General features: G+C 47.9%; 5 protein-coding genes across 5 annotated transcripts; 3 read left to right on the top strand and 2 right to left on the bottom strand.

The window, feature by feature from the left end:
- Positions 1-11: 11 nt before the first annotated feature.
- On the bottom strand, positions 12-2,355 carry F4812DRAFT_76229 (NAD(P)-binding protein). The gene is made up of 4 exons (XM_047939393.1): positions 2,222-2,355; positions 1,819-2,008; positions 1,106-1,429; positions 12-1,040 (listed from the first exon to the last, which is right to left on the bottom strand). Exons 2-4 carry the CDS (start codon positions 1,847-1,849, stop codon positions 286-288), a joined length of 1,110 nt encoding a protein of 369 aa, XP_047788664.1. The 5' UTR covers positions 1,850-2,008; positions 2,222-2,355; the 3' UTR covers positions 12-285.
- Positions 2,356-3,117: 762 nt separating this feature from the next.
- F4812DRAFT_76251 (phosphoserine aminotransferase) lies at positions 3,118-4,908 on the top strand. The gene is made up of 3 exons (XM_047939395.1): positions 3,118-4,239; positions 4,307-4,499; positions 4,561-4,908. Exons 1-3 carry the CDS (start codon positions 3,317-3,319, stop codon positions 4,741-4,743), a joined length of 1,299 nt encoding a protein of 432 aa, XP_047788663.1. The 5' UTR covers positions 3,118-3,316; the 3' UTR covers positions 4,744-4,908.
- Positions 4,909-5,073: 165 nt separating this feature from the next.
- On the bottom strand, positions 5,074-7,447 carry F4812DRAFT_460620 (uncharacterized protein; the record flags this gene model as incomplete). The annotated part of the gene is made up of 8 exons (XM_047937717.1): positions 5,074-5,887; positions 5,947-6,077; positions 6,130-6,162; positions 6,221-6,438; positions 6,502-6,654; positions 6,709-6,872; positions 6,924-7,023; positions 7,072-7,447. 8 exons carry the CDS (start codon positions 7,445-7,447, stop codon positions 5,074-5,076), a joined length of 1,989 nt encoding a protein of 662 aa, XP_047788662.1.
- A 517-nt stretch (positions 7,448-7,964) lies between these two features.
- On the top strand, positions 7,965-11,071 carry F4812DRAFT_433758 (acetoacetyl-coenzyme A synthetase). The gene is made up of 6 exons (XM_047934666.1): positions 7,965-8,212; positions 8,273-8,405; positions 8,469-8,981; positions 9,034-9,750; positions 9,802-10,401; positions 10,462-11,071. Exons 2-6 carry the CDS (start codon positions 8,295-8,297, stop codon positions 10,618-10,620), a joined length of 2,100 nt encoding a protein of 699 aa, XP_047788661.1. The 5' UTR covers positions 7,965-8,212; positions 8,273-8,294; the 3' UTR covers positions 10,621-11,071.
- Positions 11,072-12,989: 1,918 nt separating this feature from the next.
- F4812DRAFT_76199 (WD40 repeat-like protein) lies at positions 12,990-15,732 on the top strand. Its single transcript, XM_047939392.1, has 5 exons — positions 12,990-14,126; positions 14,213-14,616; positions 14,674-15,154; positions 15,215-15,359; positions 15,424-15,732. Exons 1-5 carry the CDS (start codon positions 13,469-13,471, stop codon positions 15,485-15,487), a joined length of 1,752 nt encoding a protein of 583 aa, XP_047788660.1. The 5' UTR covers positions 12,990-13,468; the 3' UTR covers positions 15,488-15,732.
- The last annotated feature ends 110 nt before the right edge of the window (positions 15,733-15,842 follow it).

The following is a 15,842-nucleotide window of genomic DNA, read 5'->3' as shown; positions in this document are numbered from 1 at the left end:
TTAATTTTAATCTTATGTATTTCTCACAATTTATACTTATGCTCAGAATATTTAGATGACGTATGTACTAGAAGCTGAACTTGAAGACTGCAACGCGAAATATTTACCCAAGAGGTATATATACATACATACAAGTAAGTAAACCGTACAGCTAGACAGAGCTTATCCAATCCCAATCAACTCCCTACTACCACATACCTAATATAAAGATTGCATTCCAAATCCATCACGTCTATCGTTGTATTCGTACATGGTATCAACCTCTAGTATTTTTATATTTTCATTTCATGTCGACGTAAGACTTGGCGGACATCCCGACCCTTCGGCTTTTCCTTCAGCTTTTGCCTTACCTTGTGTAGCCTCGTTCTTCAATTCCGAGTCCAAAATATCCACAGCGAGACTCGCTTCGACGAAATCCTCCAGCTCTTCCGTTACCGTCTTTAATTTCTCCTTCACGGCTTCGGCCCCCTCAAAGCCGACAATGTGACGTGCCGGCGGATTCTCGTGTCCGCCGATGGCGGTGAGAGCGTATACCGTTTCGCCCACAAGGCGATCTATCGAAGAAGGGGGCAGCTTCGGGTATCTTTGCACGATTTCCGGATCCGAGGGGTCGACTGCTGTCTCAGGGTTTAAATTCAGCACGTTGGTGAGCATATCCCGGACACTCGGTGCCGGGTTATTCTCGCTGTCGTAATAAGGTAACGACGGAGAAAAAACAATCTTGTTAGTTAGAGACTGTATCTCCTTATGCGGTTGTACTATGGTGACTTTAATATTAAACGGCGCGACCTCGTAAGCTAGTGAATCGCAAAAGCCCTCCAGTGCCCACGTCGCCGCCGTATATATGGGCATTCCAGGCGTGCCTATGTGTCCGCCAAGACTTGTAAGGATCATAATGTGGCCGGTATGCTGCGCGCGGAACGTCGGAAGCGATGCTTTGATAAAATTTATTTGGGAGAAGAAAATGGTCTCGAACTGATCGCGCACAAGATTTTGCGTCGCCGGCGAGGTGGAAAGCTCCTCCACGGTCCCAACAATAGCTATTTGCAAATAATCATCTCGTAAGAACTTCGCTTTGCCCCGCGCAGGTATGGTATTTGCATACCTTCAGATGTGCAACATAACAGAATATCTATGCGACCAAACACATGCTTGGCCTCCGCCACGGCAGCACTGCATTGACCCATTACGCGGCCATCGCAACGTATACTCCTGATGCGGTCCTTCCACCCCTCCCGATCTTTGCGATTGCTCTTACACTCATTGACAAGCTCGCGGAATTCGGCGCTACGATCATCGTGCTCGATTTCTTGAGGCGGCAGACAAGCGACGACATAGTCGCCATGAGTTAGTAGTTGGCGTATCAATCGAACGGCCAGAGGGGTCAAGGACGAAGTTAAGAACCAAGTTCGCGGGGAATTGTGCGTCGCTACAACAACAGGATTCATTAGTCGGGATTCCGGTAACGCGGTAGGCATTTGGCCGAGAGAACAGGGATTAGCATCTCAAAACTGCACAATGTGAGGAAACAGAACAGTTCAAAATAAATTTGAAGAATAAAAGGTGTAGAGTGGATTCGATTCGCGCAAAGTCACGCAATGGACGAAAGGAAAGAGGGTAGGTTAGGTACTTAGAAGAAAAGAGAGCTTAGGTAAGGAGGTAGACAAGGTTGTATGTAGGTGTGTAGGTGTTAGTAAGGTAAAATATTAGGGGTTAAGTGTAGTAAAAGGCAAGGGCAAAGGGGCAAGTAAGAGGCAAATCTTTAGCTCAACGCACGGAAAGAAGCTGCAGGAACGGAGTGCGAATGCCGTGCTGGACCTGACGACTCGGCGTTCTTCCTTTCTGCCATTTCCACCTTTTTATTTTTTTTATTTTTCTATTTCTTTCCTTAACTATTTCTTATTCCTTGTTCCTTTCGTTCGCTGTAGACCGACTCTACCAGAGATTCGGCATGACACCGCACCGATCGATCGTACCAGGAAGAGATCGAAATGGACAATCAATTTTGCTATGACAATATATCAAAGTTCTTTTCCTGCTCGCATCACAAGAGTGGAGAATTGGTTGCTTTACGCTGATGCCAAAAGGAAAGGTCGACAGAGCTAACAATAGTGGTCTATGAAGACAGACTAAACAACTCATAAAGCGGGTATATTATGTCGTCTTATTACAGCATGCACATATTCGTTAGGTCTGTATGTTCGGTGACAGCCTCCCCTACCTTTGTACTGATCGGTTTACCTCGCCTCTAACTCCCCTAATTGGGGTCTTTTGTGCCTCGCCCGGCAGTTGTCATATCCCGAAAGGGTCAAAACGAAACCCGCAGGGACATTATTGACCCCACCGCATATGCTACAGCCGTCTGGGAAAGGCGGGTATAAGAACTATGGCAAGTGGAAGCATTGATCCTATAAGCTGAGGTCGAACGAGGACAAACAGCCCCGGGACGAACAAATTCCGTTTGGTACCAGACTTGAGGGACGGGGTGTCAGGTACCACGCCATGCCCTGTAATGACTGAGTAATAGTAATAATTCGATAAGTCCTTAGTATCCTTGGAAGTTTGGGGGATTCTCCGGGATCTTCAGCAGGGCCGAGGTTGTAGTGTCAGTTCAAGTTTCGGCAGCCATCTCGGATATCATTGATGCAATGCAACGGCACCCCAATATAGTATCACGTCGTGTCTCTACCGTTTTTTGTTGCGGTCCCCTCTTTTATTTAGTCGAATCTGGGGAAACCTTGGCCAACATCATCCTGGATAGGTACCGATCGGGTTTTTTATTTCGTAGAGTACCCCATCCACACGGGTGTGTAGTATCAAGCGTGCAATAAGTACGATACGGTCCGTTGTACAAGACTCGTCGTTTAAAGATGCTGCGCAATTTAACGTGAACATCACTGTGGAGATTGCACTAGGTACATAGTAGCTAGGAACACCTAGTGTTGAAGCCGGCGATAATTGGTAATATTGTTTATTTTGGTGTTTATTTTAGTAGTATTTAGTATTCAGATAAGTTCTAGGTTAGACTGCAAGCTAACGGTTAATAAGTGTGCCTACCTGGTAATGGCAAGTTCCGACCTCGGGGGAAGGAGAAACGGTCGCTTCGGGTTGTCACCTGTTTTCACTTGTAAACCACGACTTATCCAGTCAGAACCTCGGATGACTCAGCTCTGTGTGTTCTTTGGACTTGAACTGGTTTCATTTTTTTATACTCTCACGATAATCCCCCCTTATCAATTAATATCATAAAGTTTAGTTTCATTTTTGTTTCTTTTAGTAGAATATTATTTACTATTCTCAGCAGCCCGATCACAAAATGCCCTCCAGGGCTGACATCACATACTTCGGCGCCGGGCCGGCCTTGCTACCCACCTCCGTACTCGAGAATGCCGCGCAGGCTCTTTTGAATTACAAGGATACGGGGTTGGGCATTGCCGAGCACTCACATCGTTCTCAATATGCTGCCGATATCATTAACCAGGCGAAGGCCGATCTGGCTACCTATCTCGATATCCCCGAGGACTATGAGATTCTCTTCATGCAAGGCGGTGGCACTGGTGAATTCTCCTGCACCCTCTACAACCTGGTCGGCGCCTGGGTAACTAGGAAAAAGGGCGAGATTCTGAAGCAGTTAGGCGTTCAGAGCGAAGAGGAAGCCAACCAGGAAGAGCTGGTATCGGCGCTGAAAAAGGCCGTCGATACCGAGCTGAAGGTCGACTACCTAGTAACGGGCGGATGGTCGTTAAAAGCCTACCAAGAAGCCGGCCGTCTTCTAGGCCCGGAATTCACCAACCTGGCTACTGATTCGCGGACCGTGAACGGGGGGAAATTCGGAAAGATCCCCGATGAGAGCACGTGGAAGCTTTCCAAAGATGCTGCTATGGTGTACTACTGCGACAACGAGACCGTGGACGGCGTCGAGTTCCCTAAGTTCCCGGACTCTCTTGCGCCCAGCGCGAACGGCGAGGGCCCCATCGTCGTGGCCGATATGTCCTCGAACATCCTGTCGCGGAGAATCCCCGTCAAGAACTTCTCGGTTATCTTCTTCGGCGCGCAGAAGAACCTCGGCTCGACGGGAGTCACCGTCGTCATCATCAAGAAGAGCCTGCTCCCGCCAGCGTGCCCGCAGCCCTCGCCGGCGTTGCTGAGGAAGCTCGGTCTCCCGGTCCCGCCGATTATTTTCTCTTACGAGACTATTGCCAAGAATAACAGCTTGTATAACACGCTTAGCATTTTTGAGTACGAACGCCCCACTAGTTATTGATTTGTTTATGCGATTGGAGATGTCTAACTTGTAATGATGCAGTGTATATATTGCCGGCCAAGTCCTGAAAAAGCTGCTCGCTTCGTTCCCGGATAAGGTCGACGGCCAGCAAGCTGTCGCCGACCAAAAGGCGGACATCATCTACAAGGCCCTCGAAGCACATCCAAACATCTACAGGATCGTCCCGGATAAGTCGGTACGCTCTAGGATGAATATTTGTTTCCGCGTGACTATCGTAAGTAAATATTCAATTTTCATGCATTTTTATGGCCAATCATTGTTAACCCCAGCTTTAGAACAACGACACGGACGGCGCCGAGGCCAGATTCTTGAAAGAAGCCGCCGCTATCGGGCTCACCGGCTTGAAGGGGCACCGAAGCGTCGGAGGCATCCGTGCTAGCAATTATAATTCAATCCCGCTTGCTGGTGCTCAGAAGCTAGCTGATTTCATAAACAACTTTGCTACAACCCAAGCTTGAGAACTTCGTGTACGGAGATAGTGGTAGGAGCAAGTACGGTTGGTCTAGGGGTAAAAATGAATTCGCTTCTGGTTGGTGCCGATTGTTTTCGCATAGCGTGGTATGGCAGAGAGGGCGAGACTAAAAGCATTCAACATGGGAATTGGGTCGCGATACCGGTAAAGATAAAAAAGAAACTCTCTCAACTATAGAAATCCTACATCATAGGTGGGTAGGCTAGTTAGACGTACGATATGTAGGTACCTATGTATGTACTTTTCATCTAGGCGTCACTATATAATCAACGATATTCCTCGCCTATCTTCCGTCAATGGTTACCGGAACAGGTACCTATGCTTCCAACTCATCTTTCAACCACCCCGGAATCTGCGGCGGTTTCTCCCACCCGTCCAAGTACGTCTCTTTCGGAACGCCTTCGCCGGAGGGCTTAGCATAGATCGCCGAGATATACGAGACGGTCTCGCCTTTCTTAATAGTATGTTGGAGGGTTGGGATAACCGTCCTGCTCGCCACCAAATTGGAGTTCGGATCGGCATTAACCAGATTCGCGGCACGCTCAACGCCGCTTTCCAACGCCTTGATCCCCACGGCTCCCCTGGACACCGCGAACGCGCCCTGCTTGCCCGCGGCCCAGCCGTCGGGCGTGTTGAGGTCGTAGTTCCCGATGATCTTGGGGGACGTGCCCTCGGCCTTCCACGCGTCGTACAGGTCTAGGTACCGCCCGTCGGCCGCGCGCTCGTTGCTGATCGCGAATGACCCGTCGGCCGTCATGACCTCGCGGCCGGCCTCGATGCGGTGCGCGCGGAGGTGCCAGTTCGGCGTGGCCGGGTCGGGCGGGACGAGGGTGGTCCGCACGGCGACGTCGGGGAACGGGTTCCAGATGGACACTAGGACGGGGGTGCTCCCGCGGTGCTCGAGGGCGGCGTACGCGCACTTTCTTCGCGTCTTCCAGTACTCCCCGCCGTCGTCGGAGAACCCGAGCTGCGAGGCTAGGGCGTACTGCTCCAAGGTGAAGAGACCCGGGGGCACGGAATACGCGTATGCGCTGCTGTATGCGAAGGAGCCGTATTTGGCATGCGTGCCTTTCATAGGATAGCTACAGGCTTGGCCGGATGAGAGAAGCATGCAGTGCCCGCCGAGGTAGCTAATTGGAGATGGACTGTTAGAAAAAATGTCGGTATAGGGGTGTGCTATGGTGCTTACCTCGCGATATGGCCTGGTTGTGGTAGTGCTTTTATCTTCGGGATGGCATCTCCGGGAAACTGCTCCTCAGACGTCCAGAAGGGGTGGTCCTCAGGCACGGCTAAGCAGATGAATGCTAAACAAGCCCAGTACTTTAGTTGTTGTTAGCATGAATGTATTTAAAAAGAGCCCATAAGGACTTACTGGGCTGCCAGGGCTGTTGTAATTCTCCGCCATCTATACATTGTAAGCGAACTCTAGGTCCCATCAATAAGGGACGAGGGGGGTTACTTACATACATATTTGGGTAAGAGTACCCAATAGTTAATGTTCCGCTTGGGCTCCAAATATCTGGTTGTGTCTGCCACCATCGCAGGTGTCGTAGAACTACGCCCTTGACCATGCCCCATGTAAGGGGCTCGGGCAACTCGACTCCGGCATATGCTAAGGCACCCCAGAAAGACACCATCGCAAATCGATAGCCCACGCTGCGACCAAAGGGGATAGAACGACCTGAATAAAACGGTCAAGTTTTAGAAGAATTGAGTACCTAACTTAGGGTAAGTGTGTTCTCACCTTCATTGTCGTAGTAGTGAATCAAGTCAAGAGCAACCTGCTGAGCGCGCTTTTTGAATTCTTCGGCCCTAGCAGGCTCGTCTTCTCCAGCTAGCTTCGCATACAGGAGCTGCAAAAACTGAATGGCGAAGCTAGAAGAGTAATAGTCCATTTCTGTCGAGAGAATTATAAGTCTTAGTTGAAATTATGGGGAATATCCAAACTCACGATGGATACCCTCCGGTCCATCATTCGACCAGCCACCACCTCGATAGAAGGTGTTAAGATGTTCAATGTCACGGTCCAGTCTTTCCTGCGAGAATTTGCCTCCATTCTTTTTCAGTCCAAGGTTTGCGAAAACGCGAAACCAGAGCCAATTTGTATTAGGCATGCTGGAATTGTGTTAGTTATATCACTTCAGGACCACTATATATATGTCTTACTTCTTCTCATTGATCGAGTTTCCCAGCCAGTTCTCAACATTTTCTCGCTCCTTCTCGTTGAAGGATTGCCAGATAACGGGAGCGACGGCCAAAGCATAACCTGTTTCAAGATTAGCTTGTATCTTAAAATTCGAAATGAGCATCTTACCAAGAGGGCACATCTCCACCATCCTCTGATCATTGTCTCGAGGATATCCCCAATATTCGGGATTCTCAGGGTCGGTGCCTGACTTTATCCCCTGAATCCACCATTCGGTCCCGTGATACTCACCACCTCCTGCCAATAAGCATGCCAGGCCCCATAGTGGTCTACATATACCTTCCACCTCAGAAGCCGTTTGGTCAAATCTAACAGCCGTGGCACCAGGGCACTTCACCCTAGCTTTCAACGGTGAGAAGAACGGTTCGAGGGGATCCAAGAGGGTCCTCAAAAGCTCCTGGACGGAAGTGCGATCGAATATTTTAACCTTGGAAAAGGGGTGGATGCCATTATAGCCAAGAACGAGGCCGGCCTTAGGCTCCATGATACTACCAGCTTATAGAAAGAGTAACTAGCTGAAACCTACAGAAGAAGAAGAAACTAGAAAAAAGATTCCTAACCTACCGTTTTCTTCTCCAGGCCACTTCTGTTAAACTTACCTAACTTCTATCCTACGCGGGGTTTCGCATCGACAAGTCGACATACAATATCGCGAGTATGAGGGGGTCCCTTAAGGGGGCAGCTTTGTGGGGTGATGGTAAGACTCGCGGCTAATATTATAGATTGAACTCCTCATTGAATCTCCACCAATTAACGCAATTGAAAAAACAAAACAACTTCGGGTTTTAGCAGAGAGGGCTGAAAAGATATTAAAATGCGGAGTTCGTTGGGGAACGTGCAGGATGCGGGGGATGAGGGATGGGAACTGGCCCCCTGGAATACTTTCAAAGTATTGTATTGTATTGTACAGTACCAACTAACATGCCTTTTAAAAGCTGGGCATATTTAAACCGAGGTTCTGTTGCTACCTATGAAATAGATAATCTTATACCTAACCTTAGGTAAGTAGTAAGATCTTAAGTTGAGATAAATAACAAAATTGGAAAATAAAGTGTATCCAGATACCTGTTAATTATTAGAATAAGTACATGGTTCTTTGTATGTAGGACTTGAAGACAACCACCGGTTTACCCCATCAAGAATATCCCTTGTCTTACCTAGACCCGAAGCAACAGCGCCGCGGGTACCTTTTTTGGAATGAAATTGGAAGGATCGGACTCATCGGAGGTTCTCTTTACCATGTCTACATGTATATGCGAGCTCTCAGCTCCAAGAGATTCAACTCAAAGCTGACCAACATCTTGAAAAGTTTAAATCACCCTTAAAAAAAGATGACTTCTGTTCCAATTCCAAGAAAGCTTTGGGAGCATCCCAATCCCGAAAAGACCCAGATGCATGAGTTTATGCAGCGGCTCAACAAAAAGCACGGCCTAAACCTCAAGGTCAGCTTGATCCATAACATAAAAAGCAAGTCGAAACACGGCATATTCGCTAACAGTTTTCAGACTTTCCAAGACTTGTATCAATTTTCTGTTACTAAGCGTTCTGATTTCTACGTCGAGGTCTTCGAGCATACTAATATACTCTACACCGGTTCATACACGAGAGCGGTAGATGAGAGTAAGCCAATTGATGCCATCCCGCGTTGGTTCGAGGGCGTTCACCTTAATTTCGCCGAAAATCTTCTGTGGTCTCGAGGGCCCAAGGACCCTATCGACTACCACGGAAAGGTAGGAAAAGAAGATACTAAGATCGCCTTGACCGAAGTCCGGGAGGGCGTGAGCGGGATCAGACATGTTACATGGGCGACGCTTCGAAAGCTTGTAGCTCTCTATGTATCCGCCTTATACAACGGTGGAGTAAGGCGAGGTGACCGAATTGTTGTCGTTGGGTCTAACAGTGTTGAGACTCTGGTACTCTTTGCTGCCACAGGATGGCTAGGTGCCATCTTCAGTAGTAGCTCAACCGACATGGGCGTCCAGGGCATCTTGCAAAGAACAGTACAAGTAAACCCAAAGGTAGGAAGGATTCACCCCTCTGATAGTCAGCCAGCTTGCTCATCAATTATAGTATGTTTTCATGGACGATGCAGCTCTATACAACGGGAAGCGAGTGGATTTGCGCTCAAAGATGGCCGAAGTTGTGTCGGGGATGAAAGAATGTGACCTATTTTCAGGGCTGGTTTCGATCCGTCGTTTCCACGATGCACTTGATATAAGCAAGATACCCAAGGTCCAAACGTTAAGTTCGTTCCTTGAAAAAGGCGACCAACACTCTCCTCCACCAATTGAACGGATTGCGTTTCACGAGCCTTTCCTCATCGGATACTCCTCAGGAACTACAGGCATACCTAAAGCTATTGTCCACTCTGTTGGTGGTGCTCTTCTGAATTACATGAAGGAGACCCGCCTTCACGAGGATAGTGACTCGAGCACCGTCACTCTACAATACACGACTACAGGGTGGATTATGTACTTAGTGTGCGTTGGCCAGCTTCTGGTCGGCGCACGCGTCGTCTTATACGACGGGTCCCCCTTTCAGCCCGATATCCAGACTTTCATCAAGTTGATTGGCGACCAGAAAGTGACCAAGTTTGGTACTAGCCCACGGTGGTTCTACGAGGTTGCTAGGGCGGGAATATCACCCAGAGAAATTGCAGACTTGTCAAATCTTCGAACAGTGTCAAGTACCGGCATGGTACTCCCGGATCAGCTGTTTGAGTGGTTCTATGACAAAGGGTTCCCAACTCATGTCCACTTGAACAATATATCTGGCGGAACTGATATTGTAAGATCAACACCCGGCAGATGTGGTCAACAGGTACTGACTTAATACTAGGCCGGCTGTTTTGGAATCGGCAATCCGCTTACTCCCGTCTACGTAGGCGGAACGCAAGGCGTTTCCCTTGGGGTCAAGGTAGCCTTGTACGACTCATTGCTCCCTCCCGGGCCAGGAAAGGAGGTACCAGACGGAACGCCCGGCGAACTTGTGGCTACTGAGTCGTTCCCAAACGTGCCGATATATTTATGGGGTGACAGGACTGCGACAGGTGTTCCTGGCCCGAAGTTCCACTCGGCTTATTTTGCAAGATTCGACCACGTATGGGCACACGGTGATTTCTGCGTTTTCCATCCCGTCACCAAAAACCTCACGTTCCTCGGAAGAGCCGATGGCGTTCTGAACCCCAGCGGCGTGCGGTTCGGCTCCGCAGAAATCTACTCGGTCATCGAGAGAAACTTTGCAGATATAGTGGCGGATTCCATATGCGTCGGGCAGAGGCGGCCGCAAGATAGCGACGAGAGCGTGATGCTGTTCTTGTTGATGAGGCCGGGCCACAAGTTCGACAGAAAACTCGTAAACGAAGTCAAAGAGGCTATCAAGAGAGAATTAACCAAGAGGCACGTTCCTAAATACGTGTTTGAGACTCCCGAGATACCCGTAAGTGGAACAAATTCGCCTTTGTATACGAATGCTCCAGTATGCTGATTTAGAACTTAGACGACGGTCAACCTGAAGAAAGTCGAGTTGCCGGTCAAACAGATTGTGTCGGGTCAAATCGTCAAGCCGAGCGGCACGTTGCTGAACCCGAAGAGTTTAGACTATTACTACCGGTTTTCTAAGGTCGAAGACCTCGTAGCACCTAAGGAGAAGCTTTAGAACGAAACATACGGGACTCCGCATGAGACATTCAATACTTGCAATATAAGCGCTGTAACTGCAATTGACTTTGTTTTGACTTGTGAAGGCAAATAGGGGCAGATAGGGGCATTCCGTGTCCTGAGGATGTTTGATTTTAGTTTTGATTCCGGATCCGTGAGGTTTCCACACCAAACTATCTGATTATGTGTTTTCGTTGCGGTTAATGGATCAGAATAACAGACAGAACGGATATGCCTGATGAATCGGCAATTTGTCATGAGAGCGGACTCGTCGGCCGATCTGGATACTACCGTACATACATACCAGGTATGTACATCGTATGTAGGATTTTATTACATTCCGAACTGTGACATGTACACGGGCATCTGTGTAGGACGGCATAGTTTCCGCTTGAACCTGTGTAAAGTATTATTGATCACCTAGAAAATCAGACGGGTTCATACTTGTACAATTCATACTTCTTGTTGTACAAGTAGGAAGTATTTATCGTAAAAATCCATGCATCGGGAGCCCGGGACCGTCTAATCCAGGTACCTACCCCGTATGTCCCTTATGCCTCTTATGCATATTTCCAGCCCAATGAAACACCTCTTACGATGAAGTTGTTGATGTTTATTGGTGATTTGATCTAATGGTAAAGAAATTATAAAATCAGGTATGGAAACTGTAATATCAATTACTCTAGTTATACTTAGACACCCGAGATAGTTTTAAAGCCGGAGGTCTTAGTTACCTTCCGTTAGGTGGGTACCTTACAACCTAGGTATCGTTTACCTTAGGAGGTAGGTATCTATCTACGACTTACCCCTCGCGGTTCGACAAGACACGATCTTATGTAATTTTCTTACCTTTTATTAGGCCTTTAGTAGATATGGCAAGTTACAGGTAGGTAAGGTAGGTGTTGTGCATATTACATAGGTACGTACCTAATAAGAAGGGGCTAATGTCACGCTACGGATAGCAGGAACTCAAACAATAGGTGCCACTCTCGCGAATATGAGAACCAATTACAATAATCTTGCTGCAATTCAGACGCAGCGTGTTCTTGCCGTAGCTGCATCTTATCAGCCACCTACCTGGTAGGTATATGTACAATACTCTAGGCACATGCTGCAAAGGTAAGGATCCACCAGCGTACTTAAGGCCCAACGCCATTGAGTTTTACGGGTACGTTATGTACAATACCTTAGGTACCTACCTAAGTACACATCTCTTCAGATCACCTTTAGAGTTTAGGAGGTAGGTACCTCCGGGTACTGTAGAGTAATTACGTAAGCTATGGCAATTACAGGTAGTTACTGAGTTTTACTGGGCAAGGCCCATTACTAGTGAATGTTAAATGGTAAATTTTAAATTGTACCAACAATACAATGCCTCCAGCATTTGAACGAATGTAGGTAGAGGTAGGTAACAGCACAGGTGTTTTTATGTCTGCCGACACATACATTAGGTACCTACCTAATACATGTAAAGGTACCTATTGTTAGGTATTGTACATGCCTAAAGGTTAGGTACACTTACTACATTTACTGCATGCAATCCACCTTTGGTTACGCCCCTCCGCCTTCCATTCCACATTTAGGTAGTTCTCCATCCACTCTGCCACTCCATTCGTTCCACTCGTTCATCTACCTACCTACTCTATGGATTGCCACATATCTTTACAAGTAAAGAAAGTACCCAGTCTACCTTCTACTCAAGTCTTGATGCCCGTAACTTCTCCCAAGAGACGACTCGGACTTCTCCCGAATCTAGTTCCTCAATTTACTTCTCATCAAAGCTTCGCATTATTTTACTATCTCCTTCCTCGTGCACAATCGACAAGCCTTAAAAAGGCCATTAATCCCGTTTCTTCTTGCCCGCTCTTCGACGCTCTTCGGGCGTAACAAGCACGGTCACACGTCATATACCTGCTTCAAAGCAGACGCAATCAATTAGTCATTTGACAACGGAAATTCTCGGTCTGGGGGATGCTATCTGAAAAGAACTCGGGTTCCCAGCACTCCTAGCACTACTAGCACTTCTAGCACTTCTAGCATTTCAAAGGATTTTAGCAGCTTTTAGTTAGGTTGGACGTTGTTAGATTCACGGTCCACCTGGCATGAGGTCAGCCACTACTTTGCAGTAAAGCCATCCATGCCGAGTCCTGTCATCCAAATTTAATAAGAACGTCGCCTCTTATTTCTTACTGCTGCTTTCTCTCATCTTAATCACCGAAAGCTACATACACCCCGCGTCTACGGTCTTAGTACGGCCCACGGTCCACGGTCCACGGTCCACGGTCCACGGTCTACGGTCTACGGTCTACGGTCTACGGTCTACGGTCTACGACGACGGCATTTACCTCGACATTTACTTTACCTAACCGAGGTATTCCTAACAATCTCTTACCACCCGAATCTAAGCTCACTTCTGCGGTCCAACCGTGCTTCTCTTCCCTTCGAAACTGCGGGTTAGAAATACCCGCAGTATCAAGTAGCGAGTCGAAGTGGCAGACCAAACCCCCCAACAACTTCCATCCACCCCATCCGCCTCCGACTACCCATCCACGCTGCAACCTCCTCGACCTCCCTCCAATACAGCTTTCTCGGCCCCCGCAGCGACTATACCACCCGCAGACATAGCAAGTCACGACCCTTCGTCTAACTCTGATATCGTGTCTGGTGCTCAGGAACACCAATTAGCCGATTCTTCTGCACTAAGCCGAATTCTAGGGAGAAGACAACGAGCTCCAGACGACGATAACGACGTCGCCGGCTCGCAGTCGGAGCTCCCGGAAGCTCACGCTTCCCATACCATTTCTATCGACAGTCCTAGAAGGAAACGCAGACGTGCTAATAGTACAATGTTAGCGGATACAGACAGGCCGGCAGCATCTAATGGCACCCCGAAGCCTTACGCTAATGGGAAGTCGCTTTGGGGGTCCTCGGTATCGAGTCCGGCTAATGGGACTAGCAAGGGAACCTCGGGAGTTAATGGCTCTTCCAAAGCGCGACAGTCGGAAACGTATTTCGGCCATGATCGCGAAGAGGTAACAAGGTTGTTATTACAAGCGCTCACGGACATGGGTTACCACTCTGCAGCGCAAAGTGTGAGCCAGGAGAGTGGCTATGAGCTGGAAAATCCGATAGTTGCGGCCTTCAGAAATGCTATACTCGGAGGAAACTGGAACGAAGCCGAGCAGCTACTTTCCGGAGCTGTGGTATCTGGCAGCCGGGTTGGTGAGAATGGCAATAAGTTAGTGTTGGCACATGAAGCGGATAAGCGGATGATGAAGTTCTGGATACGACAGCAGAAATTCTTGGAATACCTAGAGAAAAAAGAAACCGGTCGCGCCCTAATGGTATTAAGGAACGAACTGACACCATTATATCAAGACACTCAAAAACTCCGCTTCTTATCTAGCTTGTTGATGTGTCAAAAGACGGAAGATATGAAGTTCAAAGCCGAATGGGATGGTGCATACGGAGAATCTCGGCGTGTTCTCTTATCACAATTATCAAGTAAGTCCGGGCGGATTTTTTTTTTTTAAAAAAAAGGAAAAAAAGATTTTATACACGGGACACGTTCCGCTAACGCTCATTGCCAGAATGTATCTCCCCTTCAGTCATGCTCCCAGAGCATCGCCTGTCGGTACTTTTACATCAAGTTAAAGATTTTCAGATTGGAAATTGCCTCTGGCATTCCAGCGATTCTTCTCCGTCATTATATTCAGATCATTTATGCGACCGAAGACGATTCCCGTCAGAAAACGTTTTAGAACTAGACGAGCACGAGGATCAGGTCTGGCAAGTCAAATTTTCTCATGATGGGACGAAGCTGGCTAGTTGCGGCAAGGGCAAGCAGGCTATTATCTGGGATGTCCCGTCTTTTCGCCTGCTTCATTATCTTAGGAATCACGATGACGGGGTTGGTAATGTCTCTTGGAGTTGGGATGATTCCATGCTGGTCACATGTAGTCAGGACCGACATGCTCGGTTATGGGATGTTAATGTGAGTTTCCGTGGTTCACCTCTCTTTAGGATCCAGCGACGCAGCTAACGGATGTAGACGGGCGCGTGTCTCAAAACGTTCGACCGATGCCAAGAGCCAGTTACCAGTTGCGTGTGGGCGACAGATAGTAAATCTTTTGTCACGGGCGCACTCGATAAAACCAACAGTCTCATTCAATGGAGCATTTCGGGAGAGAAGATCTACGACTGGAACTGTGGTCACAGAGTTGAAGATTTGACTATCTCACCGGATGGGCGCTGGCTGGTGGCATCTGATGGTGGAACGTATATCCACGTTTACAATTTCGTTACGCGTCAACTAGAGTATGAGATGGATCTGCAAGTCAGATTAACATCGATAAGCATCAGCAAAAACTCTCGCCATCTCTTGGTCAATCACAATAATGGCGTTGCGCAACTTATTGATCTACTTCGCCGTGAACCGATTCAAAATTACGCAGGTTTTACTGGCGGAAACTATATGATAAGGAGTGCTTTCGGGGGAGCTGACGAAAGCTTCGTGATCAGTGGAAGCGAAGGTAGGTTTCTTTTTCTTCTTTTATTATTGATATGGATCTTGCGACTGACTTCAGTAATAGACGGGTCGATCAACGTCTGGCACAAGGCCAGTGCTCAATTAGTACAGAAGCTTCAAGGACATATCCCCGGATGCAATGCGGTCTCGTGGAACCCTGCCGATCCGTGCATGTTCGCCTCGTGTGGAGACGATGGTAAAATCAAGATGTATGTGCCCTTTTGTTACAATACCAAATTCGTGATTTTGGGTGGGGGGGCTAACTTCGTACAGATGGTCTAATAACGAGTGGCGTCATGCTCAACGAGAGGAAAACCGGACTTTAGCCAGCTCTTAATGAATAGTAGCTAGGTTATATTCGAGACGTTTGATTTTATAGTACAAGTGCTTGCATGGGGCCGGCGTAATTTGGATGGTGGCATGGTGCTTCTCCCCGGTCTCTGGCGACTTAAGATAACTTGGGATGCCACCGTACAAGAGACGCCTTTCCGATGGCGTTTTGTTTTTGTTTTTTTAATTATGCGGTGTATCAATGCAGAATATCTTTGATTTCAAGGGTCCGAAACCTTTTTTTTTGGGGGGGGGGGGGGGGGGGGGGGGGGGGTAGGGGGGTTTGCAGTTTATTTTTGGTTGCCTTAAATGCGAAATAATTTAAACCCGGGAAATGGCATTTAAAAAATTTGGAATTACAA

The sequence above is a fragment of the Daldinia caldariorum genome, assembly GCF_022478825.1.
Source record: "Daldinia caldariorum strain CBS 122874 unplaced genomic scaffold F4812scaffold_12, whole genome shotgun sequence".
Lineage (NCBI taxonomy): Eukaryota > Fungi > Ascomycota > Sordariomycetes > Xylariales > Hypoxylaceae > Daldinia > Daldinia caldariorum.
The sequence above is the reverse complement of the archived record's forward strand: the minus strand, read 5'-3'. Positions and strand labels throughout refer to the sequence as shown.